General features: G+C 44.6%; 4 protein-coding genes across 4 annotated transcripts; 1 reads left to right on the top strand and 3 right to left on the bottom strand.

Annotated features, from left to right (window-relative positions):
- Positions 1 to 466: 466 nt before the first annotated feature.
- Positions 467 to 4,866, bottom strand: LAJ45_07183 (uncharacterized protein; the record flags this gene model as incomplete). Its single annotated transcript, XM_046116742.1, has 7 exons — positions 467 to 616; positions 700 to 1,650; positions 1,715 to 1,989; positions 2,046 to 3,224; positions 3,282 to 4,226; positions 4,465 to 4,566; positions 4,794 to 4,866. 7 exons carry the CDS (start codon positions 4,864 to 4,866, stop codon positions 467 to 469), a joined length of 3,675 nt encoding a protein of 1,224 aa, XP_045970144.1.
- Positions 4,867 to 5,567: 701 nt separating this feature from the next.
- LAJ45_07182 (uncharacterized protein) lies at positions 5,568 to 6,662 on the top strand (the record flags this gene model as incomplete). The annotated part of the gene is made up of 1 exon (XM_046116741.1): positions 5,568 to 6,662. The coding sequence occupies one exon, from the start codon at positions 5,568 to 5,570 to the stop codon at positions 6,660 to 6,662; it is 1,095 nt and encodes a 364-aa protein (XP_045970143.1).
- A 1,043-nt stretch (positions 6,663 to 7,705) lies between these two features.
- LAJ45_07181 (uncharacterized protein) lies at positions 7,706 to 9,188 on the bottom strand (the record flags this gene model as incomplete). Its single annotated transcript, XM_046116740.1, has 6 exons — positions 7,706 to 7,899; positions 7,955 to 8,051; positions 8,101 to 8,320; positions 8,377 to 8,665; positions 8,726 to 8,845; positions 8,909 to 9,188. The coding sequence occupies 6 exons, from the start codon at positions 9,186 to 9,188 to the stop codon at positions 7,706 to 7,708; spliced, it is 1,200 nt and encodes a 399-aa protein (XP_045970142.1).
- A 2,236-nt stretch (positions 9,189 to 11,424) lies between these two features.
- LAJ45_07180 (uncharacterized protein) lies at positions 11,425 to 14,552 on the bottom strand (the record flags this gene model as incomplete). The annotated part of the gene is made up of 6 exons (XM_046116739.1): positions 11,425 to 11,523; positions 11,697 to 12,347; positions 12,489 to 13,268; positions 13,337 to 13,735; positions 13,813 to 13,941; positions 14,019 to 14,552. The coding sequence occupies 6 exons, from the start codon at positions 14,550 to 14,552 to the stop codon at positions 11,425 to 11,427; spliced, it is 2,592 nt and encodes an 863-aa protein (XP_045970141.1).
- Between the last annotated feature and the right edge of the window lie 136 nt (positions 14,553 to 14,688).

Genomic DNA, 14,688 nt, shown 5'->3' with positions numbered 1-14,688 from the left:
ACTATTGCATATAGGTTATTTTTTTCAATACCAATGTACTTAGGAAACCCTAAATATTCAATTTCTTAGGACTATTCTCCATGTATATCTGTATTCCTTGGCCTATTCAGGACTCAGTAAAGTCGTCGGTAAAGAAAACCTACTGCAGAACCAAAATATATAATAGAAATGCCTTGCCGAATTTCAGAAAGTAATATCGACATGTGGATAGTTGGCATGAAACTATAAAGAAAGGAAGAGTACGATGAGCTCGAATAACAGACAGATACTTGCTTAAAAGAAGACGCCTTAATCCGTTCCTATGCCAAAGGCCAACAATGACTTTCAAGAATGAATAGGTCCATTATGCGATCAAAAAGAAAATGCCCCGCTAATGCCATCCCCTGGAAGAAAATATTTAAGGAAAAGGACTACAGTATATTGGTTTATTCCTGTTTGCCCAATAAAATAATTCAATCCTCATATTCTAGACAATGCTTGCAAAATCTGCTGGCACGGTCCATCCGTGCGTTCTACAAGCTCGAAGATATGCGTCTCTCGCCTCAGACGGTGCATAAAACTGTACTGGACCAGCCGCCAATCTAGCTGGCGGTGATTCCTCTGCAATCATCATCCTCTAGTAAAAAAAAAGAAAAAGAAATGTTAGTCGCAACACTAGTGTCATCCCTGTGGATAGAGAGAGGGATGTGTTAAACTTACCACTTGTAGGAGGACGCTCTCTAAACTACTCACTGCACTCCACCCAGAGTTTGTGAGTAACTCCATACAAAGCGCACCACCAACAGTCACATGCCCACCACCACCTTGACCAAATCCCCTAAACCGGGGCCTGACTACCCTAATAAATGGGGGGCTCATAGGATATTGGCTTCCAAATCGCATTTCAAGCACAATACTCTTGACGTTCTTCTCCTTCATATCTTTGTACAATGGCAAGTGCTCAGGGAAGCTGTGGAGCTCCACAATCCACTGATATATATTATCAGTGCGGCTTGTATCAACATACCACCCGAGCTCTTCAATTGACTGTGTCTGCTGAAGCCTCACGATACTCCTAAGATCACTCTGGATTCGTTTGCTCGCCCCTCCAGTGGCATAGGAGGGCAATGGAAGCATTGGAAGATCAGACGTGTCGAGGCTTCCTGGTATGAATGCCCCCTCCTTCGGTATAGATGATCCATCCGTTTTGCGGTTTGTGGAACCTGTATCTTCGTGAGAAAAAAGATCGTCGTCATCGTCCTCATCATCTGAAATCAATGCCAAGATGTCAGAGCTTTCAGTCGCGATGCTAGCATCATCAGTAAGATCATCATCTAATACTATTGGAGTATTAGATGAAGATCCAAGGTTGGGAATTATATGTGATATTCTTTTCTTCATTTTCGCAATCTTCGTTGGAGACAAGGATGGGGTGGGGGGCGGTGGGCCGCCGGGAAATAGCACGTTTCTGGTTCGATAGCCAGAGACTGTGGCAGGGATGATGAGGTTCCCAAGAAGCCCCCTGGGAGTGTACGCATCATCCTGAGGGTGGATAAGAGTCGGCCTTGATGAGGCCGCATCATCGAAGGGTACGCTCTTGTTGCCCCCAATCTTGATGAATAGATATCTCGTTTGAATCCAATCCAGTTGGGACACGACGAGATGTGGTGCCTACACTGAGGTTAGGAATATTTTTTTTTAAAAAAAAAACGAATGCCTTGAGATAGATATTTACCTTCGAAACAAACTCATTAGGAGCGTTTACAATTTCGTTCAAGCTGATGGCTGCCTTAATATTAAGTGAACTCTGGGACCAGGATGGAGCGCTCGTATGCACACTCGACCCAGCAGCCGTGCCGGAGTATCCCATAGATACATTTAGATCCAAGCTATGGTAGCAACCGTTACCAAAAGCTCTCCCATGCTGTGTTTTCTTGAAGTGAAGGCCTTCGCGGATGATTGAATGCCAATTTGATAAAGGGGAGCCGTGGAAAGCAAATAGGGAAGAATCTAAAGACTATTAGAATAATAATAATAATGATGGTACAAGGATTAGGATCTCATACGAGGTTGGTTGAGTCTTTTCTGGGCATCTTGAACAGCTTCCAAAAATCGCTGCTCCTTGTCAGGTGCACCCATAGCAAACCTGAACTGTAGCCAATCACCCATTCCCCAAACACGTTGTTCTGACCACTTTTTGCTCCCGGGGCCATTGATAATGCCCCCGAGGCTATCCATCTCGTGATCAACTGGAACAATACAGCTTCTGTTACTTGCAATAATCCATCTTAATATACCAAGGGCTGGGGGCGAAATTCGATTCTTCCACATTTTCAAACTTGCTTCTTCGCCGACCTTTGTATTTCGTTGCAACCACATTCTCATCTCTGCCACTGAGGGGAGAGTTTCGAGTATTTGGAGAATATTCTGTGTTTTTTGGCTCTCAGGCAACGAATCAAAATTTACATTGTAAATCGAAAACGTGACTGGTAATACTGTTGGGAGATTATCCACAGGCTGGTAAAGCTGCTGTGGAATTGCCTGGGGATTGGAAGCTTTGTAAGCGTTTTGGGGGTTCGGAAGTACGGGGTTCGATGGCGGCGTGTATCCTATAGGGGTAGCAAGCTTAACTTTGGGAAAGTATTCCGTCTCGATAACCCTCGCGTGAAATGTTTCTGAAGTGGCTACACCATTTGCTTTGGTATGTATTGTGATCCAGTCACCCACTTTCAGTGGTGGCCTCAATGTATCCGGGTCTTGGTTGAACGAAAGTTCGTGCCTCACCCGATGATAGTCAGCTTGAAAGGCCTCAAAGAGCGCACCAGGAACTGTAAGATTCATTCCAGAAGGAAACTCGACCAATTTGTCGAACTTTGCTGAAACATGACAGAAGCTGATCAGGAGGTCGACAACTGTGGGCTGGGAGATTATCTCATGTTCGATACTAGGTCCGAACCCAAGAGACATGTATTGGTAAAGGCATAGTGGACTTGAGCACACATAGGGCTTGAGAGCTTCGAAATCGTTTTGGACTTTTGTGTGACACACAAGGCAGAATTCAGTACACCGAACCAAGTGACGAAGAGTTAATTGCATTGCAAGTAAGGGGAACGATGCATCCTTAGGTGACGAGGTTGCAAGGGAGTCATCGGTTACGATCCCCGCGAGAGCCCTCTTCGGTTCTTGATGATCATAGTATCTACTGTCAATTTGGCCCAAACTATTGGATTCGCGACCTTGACTATCTGTGCTCACGGAAGGCGTTAGTAACTGTACTTGGTAGAATAATTGACCTTTCTCACCGATATAATATCTTTCTGCCCCGTCCCATCCAAACCCATGGTGAATTCGATATTTCACCAACTGTATCAGTCTCGAATTTAACAATTCATTAAGAGGTCTACTAATGAACACTCCACGAAAGGCGTTGTCATCTGACAATTCAATTGTTCCATCCAGACCGCCAACTTCCTTGCTAGTAGTACCATTAGACAGAGGGTGAGTGTTATCGAAAGCGCTTATTTTGCTGAAGGCCCCAATTGCCTCGATTAATGTTGGCTTGTATTTGGTAGCAGTGCCAACGCATAGCTCCACGCTCTTCTTAGCATGATAACCCCCAACGTCCCCAGTGAGCCTTTCCAAGGTCTGATAGTACGATGAGTAGTGGATGAGCATGATGAGATATTTCTGCTTATCCAACTTCCAAGCATCAATTGCTTCATCCGAAATTCCTAATTTTGACACCCTGATACCAAGAGAAACATAAAGATCCACTCCACCTTGATAATCCCCAAGCACGCCAATCTTGAATCCGGCAATTTTTGCTAGCCGAAGATCATGCCTTAGCGCCTTTCTTAACTCCCGTACCTCTGCTGGAGCCAGAGTATCTTGTGAAAACTCATCTTTCTCGGCCGAGCTATGCTGACGAGTCCTCGTAATTGGGTCCTGGTAATCTTCTTCCCAGCCTCCTACAGATATATCATCGTCTTCATCGTCGTCGTCCTCTCCGTTTTGAAAATCCTCATCGCTATTTTCGAATTCGTTGTCCTCCATAAGAACGTCAGAATCTGTGGGCCCTATGCTGCCCATCGCTTTATTGAGAGAGTATGAGACTGCAGCTAGAAGCGCTGATAGTGGCTGCGAGACTTCTGGAGAGAACTTTGCAAGAGCACCAGTGATAGCACCTGGGGCATCAGCTGAGCTTGTGTACAGATATGTCTGGTGCGAATCCGGATAATCGCTTAGTTCTACAGAGAATATGCTTAGCTTTAAGGACTTTGGGGATCATTCTCATATGGCCGTCCTAAGATCGAGAGAACAAAGTAGGAAGGAGTTTGCTCAGTATCATGTATTAATGATTGCGATAATGGGAGGCACAAAGCATCATTGATAAAGCTTCCCAGAGTTTGCCGCACACATCCCTCAATGACTACAACGAACGGCATCTGCGCAAAGAGTGGAAACAGTAATATTAGGTAGACGAACCTGGAATCATGGCAGTAATTCCAATACCTCTGTTCCCCGAACCAGTGCCATGTGGTGTGAAGGTGAAGTTGAAGCATCCATCATCGTCCCCTCGGTGGACATCTGCAATTCTCATTAATTAGTAGTGGTTCAAAACGAAACACGCTGTTTCAATCCAATTGAAGACGGAATCCCCCAATCAATCCCTTTCCCTAGCTAATCTGTGTTCGCTTGTATCTACCGCCTAAGTCAAACAAGATAGTTTCTTTTAATAGAGCTGCCAGAGCTCTAGATATCAAGTAAAGAGCTGCTGTCATCACTAAACATAGCAGGGAAGCTGAAATCCATACCAGAAATACAACTGTCGACACCACCCGGCCTCTGTACTCGCTCCAGATCGGCGAAGAACGATTTCCTAGGCATCCTTCCCCTTGCTTTAGCAGACAATTAATCGGCAACGGTTTAAAGAAACGGTATGGAAATGGAGGATAGTCGGTGGAGAAATTCCAGAGGGGTGAGGAAAGAATGGAAAGAAGTTAAATTGGGGAAGAATAACTGATGAGTGATGCGTGCGGCGTGCGGCGTCGCTGGGAGCTCCTTGCCAGGCAACCACCATCATGCTGCCCCGCGTGTGCGTACAACATGCCAAGCATCTATTGTAGTGTACATGTACCTGTCTCCCCTCAGCCGCAGTGTGTAAAGGTGATAGAATACGTCAGTATCTGGAGGTCTATGTGAACATCTACATTACTACATGTAGTAAGTACTAGGTATTGTAGGTACTTATATACCTTGTCAACAGGCGATTGAACGAAGCTCATAAAGCTCCCAATAACTTTTTATTCAGATACATCTACATAACTATAGTACGTATCATAGTAAAGCAGATTCATGGTAGTCACATTTAAATTTGGCAACTCATTGCTACTACACCTCAATGATGCACAGTAGGAAATAGTCGTCGCCTAGCATTGTTACACAAAGTGGTAGGATTGACGCTTTAGGTTAGTCTACACCAACTTTGGATATTCCCACTTCACCTCAACTTCAAGCTCAAGCACCAGCCATCACTCACACAAGGAGCTCTCACTTGCAGCTCTTTCCGACAAGCCAATTGGAACGGAATGGCTTCACAAGCTCCGATCGCTTCCTCGGGGGCATCCACTACAGCCTCGTCGTCATCATCTCTCCTAGCAGACCCCGCTTTAGCACCTTTCCTCTCGCCAAACTTTTCAGCCAAGGCGTACCTCAACTCGACCCTCCCACCTCTCCTCCCACCTTCTGTTCTTTCTTCAGCATCGGTATCCAAGTCTAGAAATCCCGAATCTTTGTCTAGCCTATCAGCCAAAACCACAACTCTTCTTTCTACTCTGGACCTTCAAACACAGCGTCTCTTGACGACACTACAAACTCTTACCGACGAGATCTTACGTCTGACACCTCGCCTTGGCTATGAGGTTGAACTTCTTCGTAGCGATGTTCTCTCATTGTCAACGACGTTAAATACAGATCTGCGACAGGACATCGAGCACTTCCAACCCCCAGTAACCGAGGGCTCCGAAGAGCCCACCGAGACTACAGGGACCACCACTACAGACGCACCCCCTGGAAGTAACAAGCCAGATGTCCTCTCGAAACTTGAAATGCTAGCAACGGTTCGAGCGCGCCTCGAAGATGTAATCCGCATATTTGGCGATGCAATGGCTTGGCCTCTGAACGATTCTCCGGAAGAGCCCAAGCTAGAATCCAACAACCTGAACCCTCCTCTCGAAAACGCCTATGGCGTTCCTGTACCTCCCAGAACCCCCTCCCCGATTCGTGCGCTTGAATCAAGTAATAAAACTCAAAAGAAAAAATCAAGCGCAAACCCTATAGAAGAGATTCTGTATCTTTTATCATGCGACGACCTTCCGGCTGCTTCCACAAAAATAAAGGAGTTAAAGGAGCTTGCTAAGATCTTTGAAGGGACTGTTGAGGGGCCTGCTAGGATCGCAGTTGTTGAGGCGCTAGAAGCGAAGGTTGCAGAGGAGGAGGAGAAGAAGATGGCCTCAAAACGACAGCAAGAAAGAAGACAAGAAGCAGTGCTGGGCAAGGAAGAAGAGAGAAGGAAGGCTGACGAAGAGGCTGAAAAGGCAGATTCCCATGGTTGGTCAGGTGGCAGAGATGGTTATTACGGGCTAATTAATCAGTTGTCAAGGATGAGGGGAGGCATGACATAGAGAATGATCATGGATCTACAATATCAACATTAGCTTTCGATCCGGACCATTTAGATAATTGGCAGGAATCCATCCTTGTGATAGCGATAGCTCGGGCTTTCGAAAAATACATGATTTGAGAATTGGTGAATATCCTAGTACAGCCACATTCAAATACATAATTTTAGACTCTTGCATTACTACCACTGGCAGCTTACCACAGCGCGGCAGAAACGTAATGATTTAAATGTCCCAAGACATTATCCAAGGTGCTATAGTCTTGCGATGGCCTGCATTGTGCTTCTTGAGCGGATACTCGCGTTGCCTTGTAATAAATGAGGTTAAGGTATAAGCACAAGAGCGATTTTGCAGAATCACGTCGTTGGTGTTATGTAGTTTGATCTCTTTTCAATAGTAAAAGACGAGGTGTCCTAGCTTCCCTATTTGCGTGTACTCTGCTCCGTACAAAGGTTTTTACTTCCTGTAAGTAGTTCCGTATGATTGGGGTGCGGCGGCTGGTGACCGATCTGCTACTAGAACCTACGAGCTAATCCACTACCAATCTCCTTAATACAAACTCTTAGCCGCCCCAATATAACTAGTTTATGCTTCCGTTGCTAGTCCAGTTTATATGGATGTACAAGTAATTTTAGAAAGTGGCTTCTGGAAACTTACTAGTGGGGCTAAAACAAACCCAATTAGTAAGGGTCTGGATCATGATATATCACTCGTTTAGTAATGTATTCTCTAAATTGGCCTCGTTGTAGGGCCTTTCTTTCAATGTTGGGTACACCAAGTTGAATCAGGCCCTGTGATCTGTCTGTGTAATGTTACACTACATCTATGTATGTACCTATGTGCGACGCTGGCGTTGGGGCTGTGGTGGAGTGAGTAGTTTGTAGGTATTTAGCTTGGCTACATATGTACGTTTCCTATATCACAACGGCATCCAATCGCATGATATCCACAAAATAAAAACTCATTTTTACAAGCATCATATCGTTAGCCATCAATAAACTATACAGATCCATTATACATCGTCCTACATATATATGTTCAACACCTTAAACAGTACTGAACTTGTACGTTGCCTCCAAGACATACGGTCCATCCTCTGGGCCCCAGATTTGCCCTCCACGCATCCACTCCGGATGGTTAATTCCGTCAATCCAGTCCTCAACTTCTAGCACTATACATCCATACTGCTGTGTAAGGCGACGACCCGGAAGACCCTGTGTCGACTTCAATGGTTTATCTCCTAAACAATAGTCAGCTACGAAAGGTGAGTAAAAGAGAGCGAATGGGATGTAAACCTTTCATGCCGTTGCAGGAGTACATTTGGAATGCCTCCTGGGCGGTGAATATGTCAATTTTGATACCAGACCAGTCTGACCAGATGGACGCAACGGGCTAGGGGTTTGTTAGATTGGATTGTATAAGAGTGTACGGCAAGAGGCACCTCATTGTCTATATCATGCTTTCCGACGAGCCAAGCATTATCCCACCCTGTGCAGCCCTCTCCGCAGTTCCCAACTGCATCTGGTGAGTCCAAGTCACGACCAATCTTCTTGGGCTCGCTCCAAAAGTCGTTCACAGAGCCCTTGGCATTGGGTAGAATTTCGCCTGTGGGAATGAGAATAGAGTCGACTCCAATTCTGAGCCCAGAGTAAGGGAGATGCCTATCATGAGTTATAAGTACAGCTGTCTTTCTTTGGGAGAGATTTTGGGGGATTACAGCGTGTGATCAGTAGCCAATTCAGTTTCAGGGTTCTGGAACCCGTCAAGGTTCCAGTAAACGTGCGAGCTCAGCATTATAGGTGTCTTTTTGGTTAGAGCGGTAGCCGTCATGCTGATATGCCACGTGTATGGTGAGAGTGTGTAAGTGATGTATGAGATAACATCGCCAGGATAGCCCATTTCGCCATCGGGGTCAAAGATTGAGAATGTTATTGAGGTCTTTGTAACTGAGACAACGGTGAAATTGCGGTAGTCCCATCCATTGCTTCCGCCATGGAGTTGGTTTACTAATTGGCAGGCATTAGCATAATTGTTCTCGAAGATAATAACATCGAAGTTGCACTTACACCCATCGTGTTCATTGGCGTCGACTTTAAACGTCTCTCCATCGATCTCAAATGATGCGTTCTTGATCCTGTTGGCATATCTTCCCGGAACACTACCGTAATGGTCATGCCATGGATCCTCTACTTTTATTAGTTTTTAAAACCCTTCAAATCCTGACGATGAGAAAGAGCATCCAGACTTACGTGTATAATACGAAGCATTATCCCAACCGAGCACAATGTCCCTCTCGGTACCATTCTTGTCCTTGATAAATAAGTTGCTTATACCAGCACCATAAGGGACAAATTGGGCCCTGATACCCTCTGCCTCAAGCGTATATTTGCCATCAGCACCAGGGCTCGGGACGTCGCTTGTTTCATTGTGCGCGTGATGTTTCGACTCTGATCTGGGATTTGGGAATCCTAAGGCCGTGGAGGTGAGACAGCATATGCCCACAAGAGTAGTGATGAGTGAGTTGACCATCTTGAAATAACTGCACCTTACGAGTGATATGAGTAGATGTATGGTGGAGAAGGTTAAGAAAAGGCCAATGGCTGGGAGGATGAACCTCCTTATTATAAGGCCTCAGCATTTCATAGAAGTAAGGGATACCTAGCTATACACGACGTATCTATAGCACCTCTATATTCCTGTTATTATTATATCCAACCGGATAAAGTTCTTCCCCCGCAAATTAGGCCGGAGAGTGACTTTTCTGGGGGGAGAAATATGCACATATACCGTTTTGCAGGGCCAAAATCGTGGAACGCTGGACTTGGGCCGCTTGACGTCAAGGGAAACTGTGGGGTAGCCTATGAATGCACGTTTACCCCGGGAAAATAAATGCTTGTCTACGCCACCCCGGGGTTGAGTTTAGGCGAGAAGGATGTGATGGGGGGAGGGGAATGATGAGCAACTTTTGTGTGCTTGGCATGGGTACATACTGCTTTGCCAGTTCGTAGAAATAGGAGAGAATTGTGACCCCCGAGTAATTTAGACAGCAGATGCATATTATAGAATCGTATCATAACTACATATACATAGTACAATACAGAAACAGTCGTTAAGAAGACAGAGTTTTATTCGTATATCACGTACTAGAGTTGAGTGATATAGGTAAAGTATAAATTACATGTACTTAAGTCCATGTAAGGTACATGTATGTATCGTGTGGCCGTTTCCATTGTACGAGCACCAACTTACGAATTCCCGGTGGCGCAGAATTCTGAGCTCGGCAAAGCGAAAATATGGAAGATTCTCTGTAGGTACATCAAGTAGGGTAGCCTGATCCATACCATGCATGGCTCGCCTCGGGTAGACGCCGAAATGTGCACCGAGCTCCGCAGAGCTGGGAGTTTCTAGCTGATATTAGCCAAACACAGATTCGGTATACGCGCGTGTAGCTACATGTATGTAGGTACATGTATGGTACATAAATTGGAGATTTTTAGGTTTCATGCAAAATCTGAGAAACGTAGATATATGAGTATGTGTATTGTTGTTTAGATAGATTGACTGTAGACTTGTAGAGTATGCATACATGTACTACATGTACATAGGAAGGACAGTGCATGTAAGTTAAACAATTGCACCCTACGGCTTTGTAGCTAGAGAAAGCTATTGGATGAAATAACCATGATATCTGGCCCACCACGATCAACCTGCGAGTGATTAGGGCTTTCTTTTAACTGTGTTAGATCACGGCGTAGCTTGCAAAAAAGATTCAATTTCTTTTATTTACATTTTTTCTTTCTTCGCGAAGCTAGTTCTGTCTAGAGCAGTGTTTTTATAATGGTAGCAACCTAACCCCTTTCCACGAAGGAAATCTTCATGTATACACGCAAGTATACTCTCTAAACGATACTAGAACAATCGAATCAGAGAATGGCGTTTTTGATCCTCCAGGTACCAATACCATGTCGTCTAAAAAGAAGTTTTTTTGTTTTCAATAGCTATAGTGCGTAAGTAATTAAAGAAATAATCTCTTTTCTCAGGGGCAAATTCCACAGCAGAATGAGAATTTTCCTTAGTATCATAGCTTTTATGTTTGTATGATCCTTTTAGAACGTCCTGTGCAGTTCTTATCTGAGATGCGTGATTCACATAAACTAGTTTCGAATAGATAGAAGATAAGGGCATGCTACTAGTTGTTTTTGTTGGCTGCCACGATGGAGATTTTGGACCATGAACTGTTTGGGAAATACCACTTTGTGCAGCACCCGGTGGGACTGCAGGTGTACCACAGCTATTGCACACCGTTCTCTGTCTGAAGTTATGGAAAGCACAGTGTGGACAGTTCCAGTTTTTGCGCGGTTTCCACCGGCCGCTTGGTTGTTTATTTCCATGCTGTTGGGTGTCAATACTGCAGTGTTGAGGAGCTTTCTGTGTATGACAACCTGGACATGCCGACCCACGTTGGTAACCTATATATCCACACACTGTACACTGCCCCAACTGACTATGGGATTTTAATGTGATTTTGTTGGAGTTTATAGGGGACGTGCATCGGAGACATGTTGTTCTTTCTTTGTAATCCAAGAAACCACAAGATAGACAAGAAAATAGAACATGGGAAACGGGCGCAAGTCCTGGAAGTGTAGCCCACGAGCTTTGCTTCTCATCACCTACCGCTTTGTAATTCTTTGGCTCTGATTCCAGTATGCCATGGACATATGAAGTTGGGAATACATATTCGCTTTTTTGTGGATAGTCCTTATATTCAGACACTTTTTGAAGTGATGTAAAGGCCGATGTCGAACATGGTATTGTTTGTGATGTAGATTTCTGCTCCTGCTTTTCCGTGCAGTTCTGTGCTTCTCTAAAAATTCCAAAAATATACCGTCCTGTATCATATTTCCCCTTAGGTGACTTTGATGAGAGGTTTGGTTTTTGTGTCAAATTTTTATTAGTTGCACTTGGTGAATAAAGTCCCTGTTTCTCTATACTCAACAACTTCGTTTGATGTCCCTCCAAGGCTTGGTGCGTGGATACTGGCTCAAGCATGTATTCACAGTTTAGGATATGATGTCCCCATGTTTTGGAATTGTTTGAAGATGAAAGCGAAGTTTTTCCATCGTTCTCTCGCGGCGGTGAATCAGTATTAGAGTTGCCACGCTCCTGATTGTCTTGATGGTCCGAGGTGGTGTGTCCAGTCATAATTTCAGCGCCTCCACTCGACGGACCGTGATCGCTATTTTGATCATCATCTGTACTAGATCTATCACCGTCTTTGCTCCTTGGTTCATCACTTTCTTCACTTTCGTTTTCACTCAACTCCTTTTGTGCCTTTTCCCTTTCTCCCCCCCCGTCCTCTTCTATCCTGTCCTCTTCAATATGACTAGCCATCTCTGAGCTACACAATGCATTACTTGATGAGAAGTGTGTCTTCGCTCTTTGGGATGTTGAATTTGAGTCCACAATTATTTGGGATTTGTCGACGGCAGTGGAGATTTCTAATTCAGACATTGATATAGGCCTTTCAAGTGTATTAATCACACCTTGAAGTATATTAATCATATCTGAATAGCCTTTGCGATCTTTAGAACCAAGGTCCCGTTTGAATACCATCCTAGGACCGGATAAATTATCTCTAGAATTATTAGATAATTTTAGGCTGCTGGACCTGTTCATATCATCTTCTGGCTTTTGGTCAGGTTTCCGAGATTCTAGGAGCCCATGAAAAGTCCTTATGGAACGATGCCTTGGAAGTTCTTCCTTCCCATCCCTTTAATTATCTAGCGGTTCTATACATGTAGAAGCGAAGTGGGGAGTAGAAGGACTTACTGTTATCGAAGGCGTGTCATTGGATGGAATTGGGACGGAGGTGAGTTTATTAACGCTTAAATCGTATGGTTCAGCCTGGCTCCCCCCAATACTCAGAGGCTGTAGCGGTATATTCCCTACATGCTGGGTTTTAGAAATTCTTGGATGGGGCTCCAATCTAAATGTCTCCCTGTATTCCTTTCTAGGTGGCTTTCGGAAAATGAGCGGGCCGTTTTCATTGTAATCTGGACGAGTAGTCGTAGCGTCTAGATGTTGATGCTCCTGACTTGGCAGGTGTTTTCCCTCATATTCGTTGGAACCCACCTCAGTAGTTGTGTTGATTGGCTCCTTTCTCAATGAAAAAGATCTAGATGCCTTGGTCTCAGCAATAAGCCTATCCAAAACATCTAGTCGTGAAGAGGCCGTATCATATAAATCATCTTCGTTATTAGGGTCAAAAGCATCCTCATCCTCATCATCATCGTCATCAGAGTCACTATCACTGTCGCTTTCGCTATCACTCCCATCAAATGGATCCTTTAGAAGGACTCCAGGATCATTTGTAAGACCCATACTTTCTTCATAACTTGGAGGTGGCTCTTGCGGGATTGATGACACAGGTGGTAATTTCAGCGATGGAGGTGGTAATATTCCTCGCCTTCTAGTCACAAGACCATACTCGAGGCTTTCCATTTTCACAGGCCCAGGTTTTCTTAGCGATGTTGGATCATACACGTCTCTTTTCGGTGAGGTTGGAAGGCGAGTGCTGTCTTCAGAACCGGAAGGGATAGAAATAGTGAGCTAAAATTGTGGTCAATTCTATTTCTCGGAAAGTTACTCAAACTATAGGATGGGTCGCTGGTGGGAACCTTTAAGGCGGTACCCTTAGGAATAACTTTCCGCGCCATGGGCACTGAAAACAACATGTCCTCATCCTCATTCTCATCCTCATCCTTATCCTCAGCTTCAGCTGATTTATGGTTTTCCCCGGCAGCTTTAATATCTAAAGATGCAACGGTGGAATTCTCGGCCAGCTTATAGATAGCAAGATAAAGGTATATTAGTCTAGAATAATACGTAACCTTTTTATCAATTAAAAACTTTAGGAAACCGGAACTAACCATCGACTCGAGACTTAATGAACCTGAGCCTACTCTCGTAGTACTCTGGGGGGATTCATTCCTGTCCGTTTTGAAAGCATGGTGGAGCGAATTCTCGGGGTTTGCGGGGGATTCATCTTCAATATTTTCGATGAATTGCACACTTAGCTATCACAAATACAATAGGTCAGATATAGTACCATTCAGGCGTCCGGAAATTAAAATTAGTATAAGAAGAAACTTACTTCGTTCTCGTCTGACTCGATTTCTTCTTCATCTTCATTTAGTATGGCAGTAAATGATGTCGACCTGGGGGTTTCTTTTTGCAGTCGGGGCTCTTCATCCATGGTATTTACGCCAGAAGCCGTTGTCCCCTAATTGATACGATTAGCAAGATAGTCTCGGTATGTGTTCGTTAGGAGCGCCAGTTCGGGAGTAAGCTGCTGCTTACCTCCACCGGTTCCTCCTCTATAGTTTCGAGCTGGAATGGCTCAAACTGCGATTCAATACTGACTGCCGGGGTTTCTTGTATGTAAGGCACATGAGGCGGAAGACCCACTGCTGATGAGAGGTTTTGGGAAGTGGCATCATTTTCATATATTGACTCTGTCTCTTCTGAGTCAAAGGAATCCAGAGACTCCTCCAATTCTGTATGTCTACATGGGGTTCCATAAGAGAAAGATGACTCTGAAAGTGTCTGCGGAGTATTAGGCGGATTGATGGGTCTCTCTTCCTCTAGATCCTCCGTAGGCAACGATCCTGGATATTCTATTAAGAGCTGGCCAGGAAGAGCTCCCGGGAAACTATCTGTTGAACTGACATCCATTCGAGACGGGCCATGGAAAGAGGTTGGCTCGCTTTCATATTGAACATCTTTGCTCTCAGCATCTTCAATATACGGGTGTGGCGGGTACCGTAGCAATGGTGATGAGTGGTCGGTGCCTTCTTCTCTACCACTATTAAGTAGAGGAGGATTTGGTTCCATCTTAAAACGAGCAATGGTTTGGTTAAGTTAAGAGGTGGAGGTTAACGAAACGATTTCCGTATACACGGTGAAATAGATGTGGTTCTTTAGCGGTAGTCGGAGATATTCAAAGGAGATGGAGCTCTATGTCCCTGTT

Source organism: Morchella importuna (genome assembly GCF_003444635.1).
Source record: "Morchella importuna strain M04M26 chromosome Unknown Morimp01GS022, whole genome shotgun sequence".
Taxonomy (NCBI): domain Eukaryota; kingdom Fungi; phylum Ascomycota; class Pezizomycetes; order Pezizales; family Morchellaceae; genus Morchella; species Morchella importuna.
This window is presented reverse-complemented; position numbering and strand designations above follow the sequence as displayed.